This window comes from Labrus bergylta, chromosome 7 (genome assembly GCF_963930695.1).
Source record: "Labrus bergylta chromosome 7, fLabBer1.1, whole genome shotgun sequence".
In the NCBI taxonomy this organism is placed as follows: domain Eukaryota; kingdom Metazoa; phylum Chordata; class Actinopteri; order Labriformes; family Labridae; genus Labrus; species Labrus bergylta.
The window spans coordinates 680,963-707,477 of record NC_089201.1 but is presented as its reverse complement, the minus strand read 5'-3'; the positions used below and the strand labels follow the sequence as shown (position 1 = coordinate 707,477).

Here is a 26,515-nt window from a genome sequence, read left to right as displayed (position 1 = left end):
AGGGCACAACGTGCGTCACGAGGCTGGCACTTAAACCAAGAGCCTGCACAGCCCTCTCTGTTTATGTTCACTTAGCACTGACCCCGGCTCTGCCTTCCACGACTCACTGAGCTGAAAACACAACTTGACTCGTCTGCTGAGTTAAGACCTTTTAAACCTATTTCTGGTTAACATCTGTGCAGTGTGTTCGTGCAGACTGCAGGACAAACCCTTCACTTGTATGGAAGATGGTGACACCAGCAGCAGTCCAATTTGACTGAGTGATGATGTCACAGTGCCATTAATGGAATTGGATTTACACTATTGTTCAGAGATAACCAGCTCTGCTCTGACATTTGGTCTTTTCTACTGCCAAGCAGCACAAACATTACACATTCATGTAAACAGAGACTGGACAGGCTTGAATGTGCAGGTGGACACACATGGTTGATTATTTAGCTTAATAAAAGTTGGAAAGAAGCAGACAGTAAGAACAGAGCAGGATGTTGGAGCAGGAACAAAAGCTTTTTGTGTTTGTCTGTAAAGTGTGTTGTCTTTCATCAAAGATCACAGCCCAAACATTAGTAACAGGTGTGGTGTCTCTTTTAGTCCATCAAACTGACGTTGATGAAAAGAGTCTTAGTTAGCCAAGTTTTTATTGGTTGAGTTGTCGCATGATAAAAAACAACAACCTTGAAATCCATCCAGGAGCTGCATCTTTTCCTTTGTCTGTGAGTGTGTTAGACCGAGCCTGTCCCTTTAAGAAAAAAAAGGCCTGGCTGTAAGGTATGCCAAATGTTCAACATTGTTTAAACTACAGAAAAGATGTTTTGCAATCACAATGAAGCACATGGTTTGTAATAATTTGTGTCCTGACTACAGCCCGCTCAGGTTTTAATGAAGCTGTACTGAAAAGGGCTGCTTCACAGTAAAATCAGCAGTGTTGATACAACACTTAAAGAGTCAATTTTAACACTGAGTCAGTGAACATATGGTCCCTATCTACAGAGTGTTAAAGTAACACTCAACGTAGTGTTGAACTTTCAGAGTCAATTCAACTCTCGTAAGAGTTAATATTCTACACTGAGAAGTGTTAATCAAGTTTTACACTACGAGGGAAATAACACCCCTAGTGTAACTTACATTTGACACTGAAGGAATTAAGTGTTAATCATAATTTACTCTTCTAAATCAACTCCTTGAGTGTTAAAACTACATCACACTCAGTGTTGATTAAGAAATTACTCTCAAAATGTCATTTTTAAATGACTCCTGCCAGTGTAAAAATATAACTGCTTTTTTACTCTCTTGAAGTGTAAGTCTTAAATACAATTGCATTTTTTAATTTTCTATCTTTCCATGCCCAAGTAAGACTCAAACAACTTAAGGTGGGAACAACACACAATTATATCAATTTCTAAGAGACATTTATTAAACACAAACATTAAATCACAAGGTTTAATACACTGAAAATAAGTGTCAATTTTCTTTTTTCATGTGCAATAGCATTCTGACAATGCGTTACATCACAACATGTAAACATTTTTAACAAAAAAAAACAAAAAGGTATTTTCAGACAACACAGGGAGGATGTAAAACAGCAGGATTACCTCAGCCAGTCAACAGATAACTTTTTATTTCCTGAATGGTGACTAACAATACAATGACTGACTTTTTATTAAGTATTTCAGTTTTCAGTATTTTCAAGAAAACTTCATTATTATATAACAGATTATTTGGCTACTTTACCGGAGTCATCCTGCTACTTTAAATATCCTCCAGAGAAAATGTCTGCAATTTAAACATCTGGAAACATGTGGACAACTCCACTACAGAAATACAAAAACACTGTCAACATTGCTTTGACACTAAACACACTGTTCAAAGCTGCATTAAATGACAGTATGGAACTACAAAAAGGGAGGAATCTGTTGGTCCATATGACACCTGCACATCCACTGGTTTGAAGTAGAAAAACTCTTGAACGTCAAACATCTTAAATGCCTGGAATGGCTTTAACAAGATTTTAAATGCATGGTAATGTTCATCAAAACAAATTGTTTCTACACTCGAGCCAGTAAGTATAACTTGCTCATCCTTGACAATAATAGTTTTGATCTTACAAAAAACCGGCATCTCATCAGCTACCTCAACACACCAACACAAGCCAGGGCGATATTCAGTGCCAAAGTGCTTAACCCAGTTCATCAACAGAACGTTTGTAGAAAGTGCAGCATTTAGTTTGGCAGCGATCTCTGGACCTTTTTCCATTTCTCTTAGCTGCGCCATCTTTCCGGGACCAATAGTTAACCTGCACTGATTGAAAGACTCCCAGTGCAAGGCCATATGTCTTTGGTGCTTTTTGGCCAATGTCTTTGTGATATTTTTGAAACTCTTCAGTTGGGTCTTGAAAAAGTTATGTTTTGCCTCGTAGCGCATACACCACGTGTAGAATAGGTCCAATATTCCTTATACATCGAGGATAATGCAACATGAAATGATGCTTAGGCAAAAGATTTTTAGAAGGAAACAGACGCTTAAAAAGCTGATGATGCTCAACAATAATGTGTTTCAGAAAGATTGTCATACCATCCGTGAGGGCAGGAGAAAACACAATATTAACTATCTGCAGAAGCAACATTAAAAGACGCCAGTACTCATTGTCTCTCTGCACTAGATCTCCAAATATCAATGGCATGTTACGCAGTAAACACCAGGACTGGATTGCATTCAGGCCCAAATCATAACTTCCGTCGGATAACTTTACTGCCGGAGGGCGATTTCTCCTCTCAGTATAGCCGTAGTTGAAAGATTCTATTCTATCAGCCACTTGTTTGGCAGTTAAGAAGTTTTCCATAATGTATTCCAAAATGAGTTTTACCTCAAACTGTGCAACTCCTTCTAATATGTCATGCATGATATCTACAGCAAAATTATCAGCCGTGTTAAAATATTGCAGTAAGTTTAATAAACATAAACGCTTCACACCATATACATGAGGTAGTTGTGGATTTGCTTGTATAGTATGGCAGTGTTCAGCGTGCATTTCCTTTGTTCGCAATATCACATTTTCTTCATCTTCACAGAATACAGTTTGAAAATCACTTTTCTCTAGGATACAAAAACGACAGCAATTTCGAGCACTGAACGATTCCACAAACCCAAACAGTCCATGTATACCAAGATTATCCCCAGTGACTTGCACAATGCTGCCATGGACAGGATTTTTAAACATAGGAACTTCAATCCCATCAGTTTCAAGCACTTTTAGGTCATTGATGATTGGCTCAAGTATGGTCTTGAACCCATAGGTTTTTATGTCCTGGGCGTGAAAAAGTGCACACAAATGTATATTGACTAAAGATGAATTTAATCTTGGGGGAAAATTTCTCAATGTGAAATATATACCCCCTAATTTATGTACCCCTTTTTTGGAACCCAATGGATTGGCAGTCTCAAAGTCATCATAAAATAACTGAATTTGCAATGCATTGTTTTCATGAGAAAAAAGAGGATGTCTCTTCAGAAACAACCCATCTTTTAAGTCTAAATATACACCGTCCTTGGCAGTGTGACTTGATGTAAAGAAATCACCAAGGTTTGGATTTCTGAGAATAGACTGCAGGGTTTCTAGAATGGGATTGTAGGCAAATTTGTCAGTTACAGCTACTTGATTGTATGTTCCAGTGCTTCGGTTTCTTCTGTTTTCAAATCTGACACCGAGTACTTTTTCACGGGTACTCGTGTTGGATTCTGGCAGGACTTGAGAGCTACTGGCTGCTTCTTCATTATATTGTGACGGATCATTATCTGAAACACTATAACTGTCTTCAATATCGTTTTCAACTACAGGCTCAATTTGCTCTGCATGTTTTGCATTTAAATGTTTCCTGAAACCTGAAAAAGTACCAAAAACATGACAACATGCTGACTGAGAACATTTCAGGCGCAGTGACTTACCAGGACAGAAACCATGAATCAATCGCACATGCCTTACAAGCATGTTGGTGCTTACAAAATGAGCCTTGCAAACAAAACAAATCAACCCCATAGTATCAAATAACACTGAGTGAAATAAGTAGTATCATGGTATTGATAGATAAGCAGCACATCATTTATGTTGACCACTCCATACATATTAATGTATTTATCTTCAGCGTAGCATTCTAGCCCTAGAGATATGAGATAATTTAAGCTACGTTTTTGATGTTATCTACTTTACACAAGAAACAATTTTATACATGAGATACAAACAGAAAAGAAAAATGGACAAGCAAAAATCAAAAAAACTTTGTCATAATCAAAGCAACAATACAAACCTTCTTGAAGACGACGAGATACTTCTCAGCTTGAGATGCAGACACCTTGCCTGGTCTTTTACGGCCTTGGGCTGAAGGTGGAATCAAGTGGAGGAGGAGGATAATGGAAGAAAGATCACTGTCCCATCCTGTTAACAGAAACAAATTAGCTTAATTTTATATGTGTCTATAAGCTACAATTCAAAAACATTGCTTTAAAGCTACAGCTGAACAATTAAATAAATCTACCAGAGGCAAGGGTGTCATCCATTTCCTCTTCATCTGACGCAGCTTCTGCCCAATAGATCAGTTCTGCAAGGTCGCTTGAGGTAGGAAGAGACTTACTCTGCTGTATGACCTTTTGCTTGAATATAGTAGGCCACCTACATGGAGAGATTTCATTAATCCCACATGAGAAATTCAAACGACTAAAGTAAAAACAAAATACTACTACCTAGTGCAGGAGGTCAGCAGCAAACAAATTATTTTATTCATCAGTGTGAGTAATGGTTACACAGGAACACAAACAAAAAAGACTCATGGGATGCAATAAACACATTTAGTGTATGTGAATTGAAGTGCCATGTGTATTTTATTTATTTTAAAAGACCACTCTCATTTGTATGATCATAAAGAAATAAAATGTAATGTTATCCTATAATATTATACAACTGTACATTTAAATTTAATGCAACCACCAGTTCTTTTGCCAGAGCTGGTCAGCACTCAAATGTGCTGACCAAGAGTGCTCTTGAGTGTTCTTAAATTCTGTTCTTACCTAAGAACAAATCCCACAAAAGAAAACATGGATGAATCCCAGAATCTTCTTAAAAAGTTCTTAAGTAGGATTTAAGGAAATGTGTTTTTAAATGGTTGGATAATGACACCCAATGTCTTTTAATATTAAGTAATAACATTAAAATACTATAATATTGTTGCCATGCTAACATAGCATAAGCTAGGTCTCATAGATTTGTGGACTTACTTTTCCAAAAACTTGGCAGCAACATCTTCACCAAACTGCAGGATGAAGTCTTGTTCGACCTGCAACAGATAAATGGATACCAAGTGGCTAATATTATAACCTTCTTGTAGTTTATTCACGGTAATCAGCCCTCGATTACTGTGAATGAGATATGTGGAATATATTCAATTGATACAAAAATGATTTGCATCTCTAAAAAACCTTCAACAATTTTCTATTGTTTGTACAATGGTGTGTGACTGATGGCTTACCAGAGTTCAAGAACTCATTCAGGCTGGGTTCACTGATCTTGACATACTTCTGTTCGTTGTGGATTTTTGTTTTAATCAACACGATGGTATCTTTAAAAACAGTGAAACTGAATCCTTATAATTATCTACAACACAAAGACACTGACAGTAACATCAGCTACACTAGAAAGGCAAATTGTATTGGTTGATTTGAGATTTAAAAATACAGTAATAAAAATTGTCAAATATAACATTTACATCCCCAAGACAATGTGGAATTTCTGAGGTTAGAAATCACAAACAATTTTGACTTGTAAACAAAGATAAATACTACTATTAACTTGTAAAAAAAAAATGTTTCTTACCATCACCAGATTATAGCACTGAACAGATAAAAAAATCTGGAAAACAAAGCAGAATCAATCATTCCATGAATTAGTTAAATCAATAAAGATAAAGTAATTTTGCCCCAGATCATTTCTTCAACACAAACCACTGCTTTGCTCAACCTGAGCGTTTTCTCATGTGTCTTTGGTGGCCAAATTTTCAATTTCAACTAACAGTCTGTATCTCTCAATTCTGGTCACAAAATATTACAACATAAATATTATAGTCTAGTGAGTAAATCAACAACAATTGTTTGATTCCTTTCTTTACTTGTTGTTTTCTATATTATATTAAAATTCAGCAAATAAATCCTCAAATCATGTGCATGTACATTATGTGCTGTTATGCACATAATGTACAGTATGTGCTGTTATGTTAAAAGGAGAATATAAAAGTTCCAACATTAGTGTTCAAAAACCTTTATAAATCAAATAAATTTGCGCGTTTTTATCACAGACTTTGATAATCAGGCGAGCCCCCCCCTCCACCACCAAAGTATCTTCAGATCAGATGAAGGAATACATTGGAGAAAAACCATATCAGTCTATTTCTGTTAATGTCTTATTTCTGACAAAATTTAGTTTATTTAGGGAAATAACGCTGATGTGTTTAATCAAAAAAAAGGCTTTATTAACACAGCAAGACACAGAATTAGAGAAATATTCAACTCTCCATCGCAGCCCGTGTGTGCGCGTGTGTGCGCCGTGTGTGTGCCGTCAGCAGCCCGTGTGTGTGTTGTCCACAGCCCGTGTGTGTTCCGTGTATAAGAGGCCGACGATCGCTCTGACACAAAAAGCAGTGGAGCTGTTGCAGTGATAACAATAAACTTACATTACACAAAAACGTTTACACAGATGAATCGGTGACGTCGGACCTAATATTAGATAAGACTTTGATAATTTCTTCGAAAAATGTACACACGCTTTTTTTAATTAATTGTGTCTATAACAACAGCTGTTGTAGCGTTACATTAACAAACAACACTTTTAAGATAAATTGAAACACAATGCTGTCACACATTAGGCAGGGCTGCATAACATTTAGCGTTAGCGTTCACATAATGCTACTCTGAGGAATTAATATTCAGCTAAACAAGCCAAAGTGAACCAATATAATTCAGTAACAAATTGTATGTGTGGGCGCTCGTGTCGTGTTCACCTCGTACTACCCGCGCATGCAAACGTTAACTTGGGATTCATGGTCGAGCTTACCTTAGCTAGTTTAGTCCCCACACATGCAGTATCAGCTAATTGACTTGACTGTGTGGCTTTCCAAAGAATAAAGCCCACTCATCTCTCCCCATTAACATCATTTACGTTACCTCTTGCTGATATTGTCGAGTTTTGCTTTAGTTAATGCACGTTAGTAGTATTATTATTAGTACTAATATTATGTTACTTGCACATTTAAGCTAGCCATCCACTCGGTAAACTCGGTTATTTTAAATTCCGTACACTAAGACCCAATATTCAGGTGGAGGGTATATTGAACATAAATATTAAGACATCCTAAAACACTGCTTGTGTTGAAATTGAAAATTGGTTGGTAATTGGTAGCAACTTACCGCAGACTTTAAGTCTTTGGACGACAGGAAAATGGCGCAGTGAATCTCCTGGTCGGTTTGAAACATGAGTAGTGGGCGTGTCTTCTCAGAGTACTTCATGGCTTTCAGAGTGACTTTCTTTTAACACCATGGCCTACTGGAATACTTTTTTACTCTGCGTTTTTAACTCCACAATTTTTCACCAACACTGGGGTGCATGTTACTCAAGCGGTTAGAATAACTCTGACAGAGTATCAGAACTTTATGACTGCATATTTAACACTGCTGATTTTACTGTGTTATTGTGTACACAGTGAATTAAGTCCTTGATTTACACAACGTTCCAATCAAGCGGCAACCTCTGGTGTTGAAAAATTAAGCCAATGTCGAAGTGAAAAAAAAAAACTGCAGTTCCTCAAGCGGCTACAAAAGACCCCGGAAGTCACATACACACCCATTTAAAAGTGCCAGATCTTGTCATAGCTCATCAGTTTTTGTTATTATGAATAATACGAGTTATTCATAATGTATGTGTCTGACCTGACTGATGGGTGGGCGCTGTGTAACTGTTTGTCAAGGGGCTTGAATCTCGCCTGAGCTCCAGCTTTTATTCTGTCGTTAGGTTGAATTAAAGTTAGGTTGAGACTGCATTTCCAGCATGGCAATTGATGAGCTTCCCAAGCCCCCTTCAGTAACCAACTTTTATTTATAGTCTATGGTCTTAATCATAGACATACTACATTTGACAGTAGTATGCCAGTCAGTGATTATGTTGCAGTATTTTTGGGTTAGGTTTTTGGTCTTGGAATGAGGAAGTAGACAACAGCCCAGCTGAGAGCAAAGGCCACTACAGTGTAGCATCCACTTACAATCTGAAAAAAGCTGATGAGTGATTTTTTTTGTTGTTTGGTCTAATTGTTATTGGTGGTGGCTGTGAATGTCAGTCATTTTTTCTTCTTCTGTTTTTTTTTTTGGCAGTTTACATTCATAAGTGTTGCATTACTGCCACTTGCTGGTGTCATTTTGATCTGACCTGGCGCTTTGAATTGTGGGAAACAATACATGATCCCTACATGATCCCTACATGTCAACAAGAATATCTTTGGCAGTACAGTCAAATTCATTGCTTCAAACAATCCTACAAAGACTACAAAGAATTAAGGAATTAATTAACTTCTTTTTAACTGGCAAGCAGATTATAAGCATCAAACATGACAACAGCAGAAAAAGAAGTGACAGCAGAGCAACCTGTAAACACAACAATATAAGAACATGATTAAAAAAACATTATTGGGAGCGCTGGTGGTGCAGTGGTTAATGCACATGCCCCATGTGTGGAGGCCATGGTCCTCCGGGCGGGCGGCCCGGGCTCAAATCCAGCCTGTGGCTCCTGTCCCGCATGTCATTCCCCACTCTCTCCCTGATTTCCAGCTCTACCCACTGTCCTATCTCTACATTAAAGGCACAAAAAAAAAAAAATCTTGGAATTAGTGCTTTTTGACAAAACTTTCCAAAACTTCATAGTGCATCTTTTCCTCCTTAACAGTGTTCAGTTGATAAAAGCTCTTTTTTTATTTTGTTATAATTACAAAACATATATGATCAAGATGCACATTGATCCTGGGCTGTGATGGGTTTTTTTTGCCAGCCTGTTGTAGTGGTGTCTGATGCTTAAGAGGATCACACATGCATTTGAGGTCCTGACACTTTATCCTCTCTCACTTTAGCGGCTGCACAGCTTAGTAAGCAGACTGACTGTGGCTCCAGACGAGGCTGCGATGTGAGCAGGAAACTGATGATGTAACAGAGGCTCTGCTGGTCAACCCCACCAAAATAATAATAATGCAGTGAATGGTCGGACATTAATTCAGAGTTTAGGTGAATTTTTGTTTTAAAATTCAATTTTAGTAATTAATTGTAATCACTTAATCTTATATTTCCCCAAAATGTTCTTTTCAGATCAGCTTTTTTTTTTTTTTTTTAAGTAATGTGGCCTGTTTTGTTAACTAAGCATGCTTCATAATTACGTCATGCCATGCATGTGTTGTATTACACCGTTCTATACAAGTAAGCGGACTCAGGCCCGGTTAGTCGCAGTGTGAATGCAGACCAGTGGGGGAATGGGGAGAGGGGGACAATCCTGCTTAAGCACGGTCCTGGACAACTTTTCTACTGTAGTTCTTTTCAGTAAGCTTGAAGTAGCTTTATTGGCCAGTTGGACTTTCCTTGAAGATTGAATAGAGATGCCTGATACATTAAAATGGCCATGATCCACCCTGAAGGTGAAAAATGAAAGTATCTAGTTTTTTTGCATCAGTTTGAGGCATGGTGTGTCTGACTTTCTTTTTCTTTTTTTACTGTTTCTTTGTGAAATAAAAACTAACCCTAACCCATAAAATAAGATTTTGTTGGACTTGAGGGACACTATATCTCCCTGAGTCTACAGTAGAGCTGAATGATGAACGTTTATGCCATCTTTGGGCTGCTGTAGTTTTAGTTGATATGTTTCTTATGTGTTGATCGCTCGGCCCAGTAAATACTTCTATTCTGAGTTTATTGGGCATCCATGTTATTTTTCCGTTTTGAGTGTTAGTAACTGATTAAGTTCATCTGGTCCCAATAACAAATACACTTACAGTACAGTATCATCTGCGTAACATTGAACATTTATAGATTTATTTTGATGTTTCCCAGAGAGAGCATAAAGGTGGACCTACTGTTACCATTGAGCAAGCTTCTTAGCATGCGTTGATGATTTAAGGTAAACATGTCAAACCAACATTCATCTGATAAACGGGTTTAAACGAGCTTAACGCTGTTCCCTTAATGTGATTGAATTGTTCCAGTCTCTGTAACAGGATTTTACGGACATTTCAGTCAAATACACTTAAACCTAACAGGACTAGTCTAGAGACAAGTCCTCCTGTCCGGAGTAATCATGAGGTCATTGGTTACATTAAGGAGTGCCGTCTCTGTGCTGTGGGGAACTCTAGAGAGTGGCTGAAAATCATCAAACTGTTGTGTCAAAGAAAGTCACATAAACATTGGCCAACTTTTTCTCTTTGTAAGAATAAGAATGGTGTTTTGGCCCCGGTGCCTGGATCAATAATTTGAACTAGATTTAGTTACAAAAAGGTTTAGTCACTGCTACTTGAACTGTCTTTGGTAAATAGCCTCTTTATTTATCCTATCAAGCAAAGAAGTGCTAACTTAGGCTAAGACGTCTAGTTGGAATTGAACCATGAGAAAGGTTGATGTCTTACATAAAAAAAGATCATTAAATGAAGTGTAGGAAGGTCAGTAAAAACAAAATGTTTATTCAAGGTTTCTTAAGTTATTTTGCTCCAAAGGAAAGATGGAAAATCCCATCTATGCACCAATCCATTATATGATCTATACTGCCCTGTCCCGTTTGTTTGTTTGTTTGTTTATTGTAAACTATGGGAGGAAACAATAAGATAAAAGATGTAGAAGGGGTTCATGCTCTTCTGAAATAAAAAGAGTGCACATCAATTCCAAAGATTCTATAAATAAAGTATTTTGTGCCTTTCTTTTGGGATGGTGGGAGGTCATGTTGGGTGGTGGGCCACCAGGACCTGGTAGAAGAAATACTGAAGATTTACAGTTTTTTAAAATAGTTATTACAAATATTTTGAACCATTTTGGTGACGTAGATGTCAGACCAGATGAGTTGCTGAAACAAATGTTCACAATTACAGAAGGATTGACTTTTTAAAGAAAGTAGGATTACTTTTTTGTTGTTGAAAAAACTTCTTAAATAAAGAACAAAATTAGAAAACATAACATGCCCTGCTTTGTCAACAGGGGGTGCTAAACATTCCTCACAGGAGCTCCATCTTACAAGATCAACTTTTCAAAGTTAAAACATGAAGGATGGCAGTAGCTGTCATCCACACGACATTCAAATATCAAATTAGATCAACTTCTGAAGTGTGTTATAAGAAAGCTTCAACCCCGGTAGATGACTTTTTAGAGAGATACATTCTCAGTAGTTCTCTGGCTGTAATCGTAGGCTAACGTGGTCATTGTGAGTCTTTGCACTTTTACCAGGTAAACAGGAAGAATGACTTATAAGCTTTCCCTAATTGTAGTCAAAGGGCACAGCGGGCTGCGAGTGGAATACATGCTCAGCGACACCAACAACGCGGCGGAGCCATTTTATGAAAACTTAAAAGCAAAAATGTTTCTCACATGCTGACAAGTGTCGGTAAGAGAAAAATAAACAGCCTACATTGAAAAATGTCAGCGTCCATTTAAGGGAGCACCACGCTGTTATGTGCTTAGTTGTCCGGGTCCGGTTCAGCGCTGGTAGGAGGTAAATCTAAATAACCGTTTGGCTTGTTAGAGTTTGGAGAAGTTAGATGAGGCGTCAGCGATGCGCCGTAGAGCCAAACATGGGCTCATTACAGCAAAGCTTGGATGGACAAACAGCTGGATGCATCTCCCTCTCCCCCTGTTTCTGCGTCTCTCCATTTCTCTAACAAACTCACTATTCATCCTCTCGTCTCTCTTCGGTCCTCCCATATGTCTGAAGTGCCACGGTCCGCCGACTTCCTCTCCTCTTCCTCCCTCTCTTTTCTCCTGCTCTCACTCTTTTGCAAGTCGTCTCAGTCTGGTCACATGCAAGAAATGTGTGCCTGTTTTTTAGTGTTTATTTACTTGTTTTGTGTGTTAGGGCTCTGGGGCATGTATGTGTGATCTCAAGTTATCCAAAGGATAAGATGTCAGCGCCTGTTAGCGATCTAAAGAGCGATACTGATCTTCAACCGACAGTTCATCTTGCTCATGTGACGACCTGCTCCCATTAAACACACATGAAGACATTTACGAACAAATCGCTCAAAGAACTCTCTTAGACTTTTATGTTCCACAAACATCTTGTTCAACATAAACATCTACTTCTGGATCAAAATCAAGCAGAAGAAAAAAAAACCTGTAGATATTCTTTCTCTTAAACGTACATGCATGATTACATTTACCCTAACAACATAAAAACAGCATTTCTATTTGGCTTAAATAGACGACATGTTTTGACGACATGTTTTCAGTCCGTCTGAATGTGTTTTCTGTGATGATGTAAAAGGTCTGAATCTTAAAAGGCTCACACCGTGTCCCAACAGCACGCAAGTGTTATTTATCGCGTTGAATTGCACATGATCACCCGCTGACTGTCCACACTTCATCCGTTAAATCTAAAATTCTTTGCTCTGTGAATCTCAGTTTCCCCTTGCAAACAATATGACATCGAGTGCTTTTGCATTGAAAGTGGACAAACTGAAGTGTGATGCTTTGTATTGACGAGCTACTGTGTCATATCACAACCCAGAGGCTCTTCAATAAACGGCTCACGGTTAGCAGGAAAAAAACGTTTTTCTCCGGTGTTGTTGAGTCAAAGCTCAACAATTTAGTCATTTATGTGGATATTGTTAGTGCACTGTTATCTCCCCTTTGTACAACAAGCTAACAAGCTCTGTTAAGAAAAGTGCTAGAAACATGCTGATTATGTCTCTAATGGATCATTTCATATTTTAATTTAACAGCTCACATTTGACTGTTTAAAAGATTTATAAAAGCTTGTCCAGTTGGTATAATCAACACATAAAACATTCATACTAACTGTGACTTCACTGTACTATTGAAAGCCCTTAGATTATAATGAAGATATTACACATGACACCTTCCTAGAGGCAAAGTCTTGATTTTGTCAAACAGATGTCCAGAACACATGGTCTGTATTTTTAAGTTGACAATCAGACTAAGTCAGAGGTGCAATGTCAGATTGACTTTCATTAATTCTTCTATCAGAGCTGACAGTGGAGCTTTGTTTCCATATGTCATGGGCCTGTTATCAAATAACAGAAGCAGAAATGGTCATTGAGGAAGGTCCAGTTTGAAAACTCCAAGCCCTTTTCAAAAACAGATTATGTCCCTTTGTTAGAGGTATGCTTAGAGCTTTCCTCTGTGATTGAATACTTCTTAATGCATCGTCCAGCCTCTAACTGTTTCTAAACATGATACTCATATATCAGGCCTCTGTACTGCAGGGGAGTGGTAGTCCTGAAATCTGAAATCTGTTTCTGCTAGAGAGATGTTGCTGTGAAAACACTCACCACTCACATGTGACATGTGACACATTTCACACACAACAAGAGACTCCCTGAACTGCTGACCTCAAGGTCATAAAGGTCAGGGGTCAGAAAAATGAATGTGAGCATATGTGTGCGGCTTGGGGTTGACATGGGCTGTTCTTGGCTTTGCCCTTTGTGTGTGTGTGTGTGCGTGGGTGCGTGCGTGCGTGCGTGCGTGCATGAGACCTCAGTGCACAGGACTAGAATGGGATGGAGTATTTTACCAGAGTCAGCAGAACCAGTCGATCTTACAGCCTCACTGAGTTACTGTATAAGAAATGCATGTGTGTGTGTTTTTGTATACTCTGTATTTTTACTGACATGTTTACACTCTGTCTCTCTATGAACGATATATCCAGGCTGTAAACGGTTTCAGAATTCAACATGTGAAAGAATACATTATATATGTTTGTAAAAATGACATAGTATATTATGATTCTATAGTGCAGGAAGCAGTCAATACATTACTCCTTAAGTTCACTGTTTTGTTATTCCATTTGATTGCAAACGTAATTTTGTCCAAAGTTTAAATCAGTGTAACCTGTCATTGAAACCCTAACATGACTTTATAAATTATAATATGTGTAAATTGTACCATGCTGTGTTTTTTACATCCTATTTTTGACCTCAAACACAATGTATTCAGTCGGTCATGGAGAGTGATTTAGTGTTCCATAAAACTGAAATAAATGATGCTTATTGAATGATATCAATATTACCATCTTTCTTTAGTTGAATCTAAAAGTTTTTCTTTTTAACCATGTTCAAGTTTTTTTTTAGGGTAATGATTTCTCCTGATGTCGTGAACGATGTACAGTACTTTACATATTCTAATAGATGGCACATCTCCTTGCTGTCTTTCTTTCCTTCACACTCTCTCACCACCGGCGTATTTCCTCTTTTTCTTTGCACTTCTGGTCACATTTTTCTCTCCTCTCAGTCTCTCCCTCCATGGTCATTTAAAGGTCCAATATGTAGGATATTTACCTAATTCAATGATAAAGTGACCTTACTATATGATCAGACATTAAGGAAACATGCTATGTTGAAGTGCTGGCTGCTCTGACAACAATGCAGCAGCCAGTATGTCCTCCTTCTAACTTTAGATTCTGCTCCTGAATGCTCTGGATTTGTTTGGACCAGAGAAGGTAGGCGCTTTTAGGGCACCCCCACACAGGCGTTTTGGACTTCCCTCGGTTTGAGATGTGAGACGTTATCAGGTCAAACCAACAGGTGTTGCAGCGATGGAAGCGGGCAAGAGAAGTGGTTCAGATAGAAGTGATTGTACCCGACCTAAAAAGCCTCTGCATGTTTGTAATAAGCTCCACGAGCAGAAACGTGCTCAAACTAGGATCAATATTGGAGATGCTTTTGAAAAATGGAGAGAGGTTAGAACACAGAAAGGTTTACAGACTGATGCAGAGCTGGTTTAATACTGTAGCCTCCGTGTCAGTGACATGGCAACCTGCATGCACCTCAACTGTAGCGGGGAGGAGGCGAGAGGGAGACAGCTCTCTCTAATGTTTTGAATTTGGACTGCAGAACCAGTTTTAAACACTACAAGTCCGATTTACATATTGCTCCTTTATAGTCACATTGATAGTTCTCCCATTCCTCCTCCTGTGGTCAGCTAGTGTTCACCCAGACACATGTTTAAAGTGTTGTCATTTTTTGGGGGGCCATTTTCAACAAAGAACAGTGAAAATATTTGATAAATGATTTAATTTCCAGATCAGATAAGTACACATGTAACAAGTGTTATTAATAGTTATTATAATAAAAAAATTTCCTGGTTAAAAAATCATGATTGTTGGACGTGATGATACTCCCAGACAGAGATGAACCCTACATTCATTTCCTGGAGTAGCAGTGCACACAAAGGCTTGCACACATACTGTGGACTCATTGTGTGCACACTTTGCACACCTACATGCGTCTATGGCTTTAGGCAAGCCTTCTAGGCAGGATTTTGCTTTTGACCTTGACCAGCACAAGAGAGGAGCTGGGAATGTTGTGCATTTTAGAGATGAGCTGTGTGTGTGTGTGTGTGTGTGTGTGTGTGTGTGTGTGTGTGTGTGTGTGTGTGTGTGTGTGTGTGTGTGTGTGTGTGTGTGTGTGTGTGTGTGTGTGTGTGTGTGTGTGTGTGTGTGTGTGTGTGTGTGTGTGTGTGTGTGTGTGTGTGTGTGTGTGTGTGTGTGTGTGTGTGTGTGTGTGTGTGTGTGTGTGTGTGTGTGTGTGTGTGTGTGTGTGTGTGTGTGTGTGTGTAATTATCCTTATGAGGGCCGCAGATGAATATGGTGGTAGCAGAAAGCCCAGGAGATGTGAGGATGGCATACAGCACACACACTCGCACACAAAGGAACACACACATGATGGGATCTGTCCATCCTTTTTTTTGTCTCCACAGGGGAGGCAGGCTGGAGCAGGGCCTACTTACATGGACTCTCATGTGGGTTCATTGTGGTGTGTGTGTGTGTGTGTGTGTGTGTGTGTGTGTGGGGGGGTGTGTTAGTAACTGTGCCTGGATATCTGCATCTGTTTGTGTGTGTGTGCCATTGTGTCGGTATGCAGTTATTGAATTTCAGTTGCCACATTCCTCTCTTTGTTGCTGTTGAATCTACAGGGTAATGGATTTATTAAGTTTGTCTGGCAGGTGTGTGTGTGTGTGTGTGTGTGTGTGTAAAGACATACATATTGTGTTTCAGCGTGTGTATGATCGTTTCTTCATCTGTGGTATGTGTACTTTGCGTTGATGTTGGTTTTGTGTGTATGTGTGTGCCAGTAAGTGTGTGTGTGCTTGCGTCCCTGTGTTGTGTGCGTGTGTGCGTGCGTGTGTGCGTGTGTGCGTGTGTGTGTGTCCCAGGTTCTCTGGTCCGCTGAGATCAGATGAAAGGAAAGAGGCCTGTGACTGATCCACTCCTTCTGAACAGGGGAATTCGACCTCCCCTCGCTCTCCCCCTCCCTCTCTCTCCCTCACTCTCTTTGTGTCTCTCTCTCTCTCTCTCCCTCACCCCATCTCTCCCCGTTACTGTCATTCTCTCTCCCTGTCTCCCCCTCTTTGATTCTCTCGCTCTCTCTCTCTCTCTCTCTCTGAGCATGTGACCCACTTTTACCACCCACATCTCTCTCTCTCTCCCCTTTTCCCTCTCTCCCAAAGTCCCATCTGAAGACAGTCTACTGAGAGTAAACCAGGGGACACGGAGAACAAAAAGAGAGGCAGAGCTTTTCTGCATTCTGCTCGAACATACAGTAACACCCTCTGTGAGTTAGAGTGGAATGTGTGAGTAGTCTGTAAATCAGTGTTTGTAAAGGCGTCTAAGTACTCGGTAGAAGGGTGTGGGTCTTGGAAACAAAATATAAAGTACAAAAATGTGTGATCATTTTGTTTTGCCCAACCTTAGAGATGTCCACAGTCGTCCTGTTTGCATTAAAGATTTCTGTTCATAGAGATAAATAAAAGTTGTGGGGTCGCCATTTAGCCTAGTGGTTAATGAGTGCACCCCATGGACGGAGGCAATGGTCCTGTAAGCGGGCAGCCCAGGTTCAAATCCCACCTGTGCCCCCTGTCCCTGCATGTCATTCCCCTCTCTCTCTCTCACTGATTTCTGACTCTATCCAAAAAGAAAGGCATAGACGACCCAAAAAGAAAGGGCAAACTTGTAATAAAACAACAGCTGGCAGAGAGCAGGGTTACTTTTTGGACAATGTTCCACTTCTTTTATTTCTTTTTATAAAAGATCCAGGTCCAGGCACTCAGGATGGTTTAAAACTTAAAAAATGCCTTTAAGTCAAAGGAATAAAAACATACAACAACACATCTTCTTCAGGGTTAAGGGACACACAGAGACTCTCAGTCTCAGTCTCAGTGTGTCACAACACCTGAATAAGGAGCAAGCTGCTAAGCATTGGTGCATTTGGTTGTGTATATGTATATTTAATTTGTAGAAACTCTCCCTGTGTGTCTTATAACTGCACTGCAGATTTTGTAATAGATATATTGACTTCTTCAAAACAGTATTTATGATAAGAACTTTTACTGAGGTTGATTCATGTGACTCAGAATCTGCTCCCATGACGATTGTGCTCATTTTTGTGTGTTTGCTCGCATTCTGTCACATGACTCTGAGTTTTAATCTTTTGTTTGCTCGTTAGTCGACACACTGTACATATTTGATCACGCCTCGCCCGCCTCACCTCGTCGTCTTGTTCCTGAAAAGCTGCAGTGAGAGGTAAAGGGGTCTTCTCTGCGTAGCGTCTCTTCATTAGTCCATTAGTATTCAGGATGTGTTGCCTGCCTGCCTGCCTGCTTGCTGGCCGCCACTCATTCCCCAGACAGCGAATCAGCCGGCGTTGATTAATTTCAGCCTATTAGCACCCCTCGTTCTCCTCCCCCGGCTCCGCCCAGGTTAAATCCCTGCACGCACCCGTGTGCACGCTCGCAGGCGGGGGGTGCTGCTGGGTGAGCGATGGCGGAGGGGTTGCCAGGGAGCCAGTTGTTGTCAGAAGGATATTAATGAGTGCGCTGCTCTGGCCCAAAGAGTCTATGAAGGTGTGTGTGTCCAGGCGTGTTTGTGTTTATGTGTGTCTCTGTTTACGTCCTGAATTTTGCTGTTTATACGCCAACTGAAGCTTTGTACACGTGTGTGTGTGTGTGTGTGTGTTTGTTAGTTTTTAAAATAAGAGTTTTGTATACGTGTGTGTGTGTGTGTGTGTGTGTGTGTGTGTGTGTGTGTGTGTGTGTGTGTGTGTGTGTGTGTGTGTGTGTGTGTGTGTGTGTGTGTGTGTGTGTGTGTGTGTGTGTGTGTGTGTGTGTGTGTGTGTGTGTGTGTGTGTGTGTGTGTGTGTGTGTGTGTGTGTGTGTGTGTTGTTACATGTTAGCATATGTCCGTCTATACTTACATCCTTGTTTAGGCTGTTTTTGTGTGTCTTTCTGTTGCTGTGTGTGATATCTAGCAATGCCATGGCCTGAGGGACTAGGGCTTATGTGTGAGTGTGAATGTGTGTGTGAGAGACATAGAGAGAGAGTGTGAGTGTGTGTGCTCTGCGGAGGCCTGTCCTAGTTTCCTTCCCATCACCAGGGAGCTGGAGGATCCAAGGACTGACGCACATCACCTGACAGCCGCCCCACTGCTCTGCGGCCCTGCACTGTGTATGTGTGTATATGTCTGTGTGTGTGTGTACATGACGGAGATGAAGTGTCTGAATTTGTGTATGTGTCAGAGGATGAGTGTCTGTGTGTGTAATCGATGTGAGAATGTGTTAGGAAATCCATCAGTTGGATCATCATTCTATGTGATATGTGTGACACGGTGTGTGTGTGTGTGTGTGTGTGTGTGTGTGTGTGTGTGTGTGTGTGTGTGTGTGTGTGTGTGTGTGTGTGTGTGTGTGTGTGTGTGTGTGTGTGTGTGTGTGTGTGTGTGTGTGTGTGTGTGTGTGTGTGTGTGTGTGTGTGTGTGTGTGTGTGTGTGTGTGTGTGTGTACCTCGGAGCAGAGAGGAGAAAATGGTGTCACATGAAGCTTGAAGACAACAGAGCTAACTGTGCTCTATTTAACCTCACTGTGGTCTGATTACCTGAGCCACATTACATAAACACACTACATTACTTCACCAGACCTGTGCTACATGTGCAGAGCAGAGTGTGTTAACTCAGTCTGTGCCGTAAATACCTCAATGCACCTACACCGTGCTGTCACCTGCTGCCCTTAGACCAGTGCTGACTGTTCGCACAGAGGCTCGCTGCTGAGCTCCGTCAAGCCTTTCTTCTTGTATGTCTACAGGTTGAGCATATGAGACATATCTTTGTTTTTCAGTTGTTGTCAAGCATAAGGTAATAAGGAGTAGAACGTGTTCAGCAGGACCACCTGTTATAGAACACAATGCAGCCAAGGAGGGAGCAGGAAACATGTATGAAAATGTTTACTTCATTACAGTCATCCCTCTATTCCAATCCTCTTTTTATTTTTAGTTCATTTTTATGAATGAATCTTAAATGTGTTTCATGACGGGTTGTGCTAAAGTTAAGTGCTCTTTTTTGCACAGCTAATGCAAACTCATTTTCCATCACTGCTGCCTTATGGCTTTTTCTTTTGCTGATGTATTTACTGTTAGCATCCAGCAAGGGCAGAGTGCTACAGTCACACTGCAACAACCATTCTAGTTTAAGATTACAGAAGCTGTCAATTAATATCAAAAAGTCTAACTCTCATGTCATTTTCAGGATGAGAATGAAATCAAACAGGGAACAAATAAACCTTTTGAGTTCATGATAAAATTGTAAATTTTCATATTGATCACATTTTCATTTGCTGGTAGGATTTGTCTTTGTCTATAAGGTGTCTGAACCTCTTCTGATTGGAGGCTTTGTAAACCTTTTCTCTTGAAAGCATATAAATAACAGATTTTAAAAATGTTCAGCATGTCTTACTTGTGATGCAGTGTAGCTATTCCTATAGAGTTGGTATTGTTATACATTAAATCATCCATAAAGACAGTGAATTTCTGTCAAAATAAACAAACATGTAATTGTTTTCATTATAATCTCAATAACAAGTTTGGCTGAATAAATAGTGTGAGGAAACCTTTTTTCCACATTGTCTTATCAACAGATATTTGAATAAATGATCCAGGAAGTGAGTTATCCCCCCACCTATCTGCTGTAACCAGATTAGGGAAAAAACACAACTTTAAAAGGTCTTTAACAGGGTGTCGATGGCTAATGGTAAATGGACTTATACAGCACTTTTCTAGTCTTCTGACTTTTACACCGCAGGTCACACCTACACAATCTCACACTGATCGCAGAGGCTGCTATGAAGTGAGACCAGGAGTAACTAATCCCATTCATGCTCATTCATATGCCACCAACGAAGCAGGGGGAGTAATTCAGGCTTAAGTGTCTTGCCCAAGGACACATCGGATGTGTGGCTGCAGGAGCTGGGGATCGAACCCTGAGCCACAGCCACCCCGATGGCATGGTGGCTGGTGTGCGCGCTCCATGTATGGAGGCTGTGGACCTCCAAGTGGGCAGCCTGGGTTTCAAATCCGACCTGTGGATCCTTTCCAGCATGTCATTTCCCTCTCTCTATCTCTATCTCTATCTCTATCTCTATCTCTCTGTCTCTATCTCTATCTCTATCTCTCTCTCTCTTTCCCTGTCTTCTTTCTCTTTCCACTGTCCACTGTCCTGTCAGGCCAAAAATAAACCTTTAAAAAAAAAAGTCTTAAATAAAAATACTTACTCCAACTACAGCCTGGAAAGAAAACATTTGAGATTTTCATAACATCCTTCAGTTTCAAAGTCAAACTCATCTAAAAGCCACACTTCTGTCTCCTCTTGAATCAGCCATCTGTCTCTTCACAACTTTGATAGCGTCTATTTTTAGAAGGTGAAGGGTCACATTTGATGATTCGTAAAATATCCATAATCACATATCTTAAATCTCCCGTGACAACTTCAGTCCATACCTTACTGAGGCTGATAGCATATTCATTGTCAGACAGGTCTATAGGCGCACACACTCACACGGCTGTGTGCTTTATTAAAAAAAGCTGTCATGAATATCTTATAGACTGCTAATGCTGTGTGATATATTAGGATCTGAAGACATTAAAGTTTAAATAGCACATTAGACTGGCAAAGGGAGGAGGATGAGACAAAGGGTGATGGAGGGGGTGTTAAGAGACAAAGAACAAAAGAGAGCGGTGGTAGTTTATATTTGTACTTTTTATAGTTTATTTCTGTACGTGGGTTAGATTAGCTGCTTGGGCAGAGAGGTCAGACCAGTCAGAACAAAGAAAAGATGAAAAAAAAAAAGGGGCCAAATCCAAAGACGTCTCAGCTCCTGAAAGACGTAAGACATCTGGAAAGTTACAGAAAAGCCTGCAGAAGACGAGCTGCAGATCAAAATGTATGTTTTCAATAATTCATCTTCTCTAATCTTTGGGGCTGTGTGGTGGATAGAGTTTCAGTTTGACCCTCTCATCTCATTCATAATGTTGCTGATCTGCCAGTTTAGAGTATGCGTACTTTAAGTAAATCCTTTTTTCTCTATTACTGCTGACCTATGAGTTTGGCCTTGTCCCCGCAGAGGTCCGCCTCCCACCTGAAAAGGCCTATATGTGCGTGTCCATGCGGGTGCCTGATGCTGCGTCAGCGCTGGTGTTTCACATATGAGAGGTCGTGACCCTGCAGCCTGGAGTACACTTGTCTTCATCTGACTGATTACATATTAACAACCTGGAAGCACACACACACAGTCATTGTAGTCGATGGTCCTTTGACCTTTTGTAAGGAGTGAGTTGTTCTCTCAGTGGTCGCACAGACCTCACTCAGCTCATTAATACAAAACATCACATCTCTCAACTTCTCATCGCTCTCACCCTCAGCTTCAGTTTCATATCGTGAATGATAATAAACTACTCAACAAGACGATTTGTTCTGTGATGATGCTTTGATATATGATTTCTGTTGTTGTTTCTCTCCTTCTTCTTCTTCTTCTTCAGGTAAGCGCCTCCAGGAGTGGGTGTGTGTCATTCTGTGCCTCTTTCTCTTCATCATCAACTTCTCCTTTCTCCTCCTGCACTTCTCCACCGTTCACATCTACAAGATCGTCCTCGGAATCGGTGAGCAGATCGTAGATATATTATGAAAACGATGATCAAGCTTCTGTCTGTTAAAGAGGACATATTATCCCCTTTTCCACCTTTCAAACAGTCCCCTGTGGTCTAAATGAAACATCTGTGCTGTGCTTTGGTCAAAATATAACATGAATCAAGCACCAGAGGAGGCTTGTGACCCTGTATAATCCAGCTCTCTCAGAACGCTCCGTTTTGGTGTGTGTGTCTCTTTAAATGTAATGACCCCCCCCCCCCCCTGAGTTTTCCCCGTAGACATCACTCCTCTGTAGCGAGAATAAAAATGGCTGACCTGCACAAAAGTTTTGTTCTAGTCTGGGGGTGGAGTCCAGGGGTGGAGATATCAGGGGAGGGGAGGGTATTTATTTACCAGAATCCCACTGTGACATCACAAGGAGAGAACATTTGTGCCTTGTCCTCTGTGTTGTAAGACTTATGTAGACCATAAACAAAGGACTGGATGGGTTTATTTCACATTTTGTGATTCAGTAGAAACTCAGGTTACCCAAATATATGTTCAAAAACACTAAAAGTGGATTCTTCATATTATGTCCCCGTTAAGGTATCAGTGTTGCTCTTCCAAATCACTGTCCCACATTAGCTTTGTAATATAGTGGTGGTGTGTTTGCTTGCACATCTGATGACAACACGTGTTATTCCTCCTTTGTGTGTGTGTCTGTCTGTGTCTCTGTTGGTGTGCCAGTCCTGGGGATCGTGACGGCAGACTTTGCATCGGGGATGGTCCACTGGGGGGCGGATACCTGGGGATCTGTGGACATCCCTGTTATTGGCAAGGTGAGCCTGCATACATATATTGTCTATACTCACACAGTACCGCTGCATTAAAGAGCATACAGTACTTCACAATCAATCAGGCTTTATCAGTACAAAGTAAAGCCTTGTATCCCTCATGCTCCCCTGAAATCACAGCCTCACCTGAATTAGGATGTGAATAAAAGCCCTGAACCGGCTGGTGTGTGAGTGGAACATTCAGGCTGATTTTTGTTTCTCCCTGTTTTGCCTTTTTTCGACAGCATAGAGCGAGATGTAAAACCCTCTCTCTCTTTTGTTATGTAGCTGTTTTTAAATGTCTTGAAACAACTCTTAATAGATTTTCCTGGGACTACAATGTGAATATTTCACCAAATACTTTATTGTCAGTTCCCTTCAGTTCCCTTATGCTGATACAGCTTTATGTTTGTAAAAATATGAAGTTCATCATTAAACTATATAACATTCTGAGACCCTCACCAACGCATTCATCACCTCCAGACTAGACAACTGCAACAGTCTCCTCTATGTTTCTTCATCCAAAACACTAAAGAAACTACAATAAATCCAGAACTCCGCTGCAAGTCTTCTCACACACCCGTGACCTCATCACCCCCGTCCTTCATGACCTCCACTGTCCTCCCCATCCCCCAGAGATCCACTTCAAACTCCTCATCATCACCTATAAAGCCCTACATAAGCTGGCTCCCCCTCTACCTGTCTGAGCTCCTCCACCGGCACACTCCCACCCGCACTCTCAGGTCTGCTGATGCAAACCCCCCCCCCCAGCCCTGTCCCCCCAGGACCGATGGTTGGTCCTAACCATCGGTCCTGGGGGGATGGGGCCTTCTCAATTTCTTCTCTCACCCTCTGGAACTCACTCCAAAAAAGCCTCACTCACTCTCCACCTTCAAGAAGTCCCCAAAAAACTCACCTCTTCAACATCGCCTACAACCACTAACAAACTCTCTTGTCATCCTCCTTCTTTTACATTATTTCTTTGTTGTTTTCACTTTTTTTTCTTAAGCCTCTTTGAGTACTTAGAGCGCCATAAACATCGAATGCATTTTTATTATTACTATAATAATAACCATCGAATCTATAATTGTTAGAAATAATTACAAGTAGCAGTAGTTTGTATGTGTTATAAATAACAAATGAAGAGTGAGGTGCAGGAGAATTCAAAATGGAAAAATATAATAAATAAAAGATAACCTTAAAAATCATATATGAGGAGCGAAATGATTCAGAGAAATAAATTCAAAAATAAGGCCGACAAATGCTTGAATGACTTTATATAGTTCCAATGTGTTTCTTCTTGGTGCCTTGAGTTCGAGGAAATCTGACTTCTCTGCATCACATTAAAAGTTCACTACTACATTACCCATAATGACATGAGTTTGGTGTATGACTCACTTTTTTCTACACACTTGTGTATGTGTTGCTGAAGGCCTTTAAACAGATGTGTGAAAATAGACTAACCATCACTGTGGCCCTTTTTCAAACCAGCCACCACATCCTCTCCTTACCCACTACCCCCCCGTTTGCGCGTCCTCGCAGAGGGTCCGCCACATTAAATCCGTCCCAAACCAACTAGTGGGGAGTGGTAGTGGGTTATAAAACCCTCCACCAGCGAGTCTGCACCGATGCTGACTTTCGGATCAAATGCAACGCCTATTGTGTCCGGTTGTCATGGATGAAGCAATCTGTGAGTTCAAGTGTCTATAAACACTGCTCCAACTACGATAGACATTTAATATCCTCATACAGACGTTAACAACTTCAAATGTGTACTGAGGATCAAATGTATGTTTATTTATTGTAAAGTGTTTTATATTTACAGGGACTGTTGCAAAAACAAAAGAATATTAAATCATGTTGCAGACAACTTTTCGCTGTTCATATTTATTCTTTATTTTTCTACTTTTGATGTTTTTGTGAAATCTCAATTCAACAACAAAAAATACACTTTTTGCTGCTCTGATGTTCAACAATAGTCTCCTTGTCTTTGCATTAATTTAGGACACCCTGTTCTAAATGTTACAATAAATGAACTTAAATGATAAATTACAATAAACAATGTAGGCTCAATCTAATAGTTTTGTTATAAGTCTACACTAATATAACTAAAGAAGAAGAATAATCTAGGCTACATAAATATTTTTACAGAATGCATTAGCTACAAAAAAGCCGTTCCCGTAAGATACCGCTGAGTACCCATGGTAACATACAGTTCCCGTTTCCACCTGAGAGAGGGAAGTTTTTCCCAAAGCCTGCCGCTGTATTTCTACCCTACACCTTGATGAAGGAGACTTCATTCAGCTGAGAGTGTCACTTCTAATGGAGTGCACTCCGTCACGGAGGGGGAGGGTGTAGGGTGTAGAGTTTGGTTTGAAAAAGGGCCTGTGACACTGCATCATACCAGCACCCCCTCCAGATCAACGCCCCCTCTCCTGAGGCCTTGTTACCATGGCAGCATGGTGGCGGCACCTTAGTCCCCTGAGCCTCAGGACTGCATTGTGACCTGGAAACTAAATGTCACAGTCTCACAGAGGGATTTCCCTCGACACAGTAATGGCCAAGGTCCCCAACACACACACACACACACACACACACACACACACACACACACACACACACACACACACACACACACACTCACTCACACACACAGACTCGTTCTGTGAATGGCCTCCGCATGGACCTCCACAAACTGTCAGCACGCAGGCTCATACAGAGTGTTTGTAAAGATGGATGTACATACATTTAATTCAGACATTAAAACAAGTTCCACTCATTAATGCACACACTCATTTGTCCCGTTTCCCTCTCCCAATTAGAGGAAAGGTCATCCTCATTTCAGCCAATTAAAAACAGTGTGATCAGGTGCAGCTTACTGATTGGTTTATGTGAATGTTTTGATTGATGAGGTGTGTGTGTGTGTGTGTGTGTGTGTGTGTGTGTGTGTGTGTGTGTGTGTGTGTGTGTGTGTGTGTGTGTGTGTGTGTGTGTGTGTGTGTGTGTGTGTGTGTGTGTGTGTGTGTGTGTGTGTGTGTGTGTGTGTGTGTGTGTGTGTGTGTGTGTGTGTGTGTGTGTGTGTGTGTGTGTGTCACATATGACTATTCTGAACTCGTGTGATCAAAGTAGGATTAATACTGGTGTAGAAGAATTCCCTTTTCAAGTCAAATTCATGAAATCAAATGAAATTCTTTGCATAAAAAAACGAGCAGAAAGAACTGTTGAAAGTGAACTAAACCAAATGAGATCATACTTGTGAGCCTGATTGTGTATTAGAGAAGATAAGATCATCCTTTATAGATGATCAGTAAAAGACAAGAAGACGAGATGAGTGCAAATAAAATTAGAATGTATAGGAATAAAATAAAGGTAAAGGTAAATATTTACAACTATTACAAGCAAGTATTAATTTAACTTTACACCAATTAATATCTTTTCTGGATTGAATGTTATTAATAACATTCTGGATTGAAATGAGGATTTTAAAAGGACATCAAACTTAAAGGTAACTTTAAGGTGA

General features: G+C 40.3%; 1 protein-coding gene across 1 annotated transcript in view; it reads left to right on the top strand.

Moving 5' to 3' along the window:
• Positions 1-26,515, top strand: part of si:ch211-212o1.2 (uncharacterized protein LOC492735 homolog) — a 49,632-nt gene that overhangs the window by 3,186 nt on the left and 19,931 nt on the right. Inside the window, exons 2-3 of the mRNA XM_020640500.3 lie at positions 22,075-22,194; positions 22,910-23,001. Coding sequence (XP_020496156.1) covers positions 22,075-22,194; positions 22,910-23,001 — 212 coding nt within the window. The remainder of the gene's footprint in view (positions 1-22,074; positions 22,195-22,909; positions 23,002-26,515) is intronic.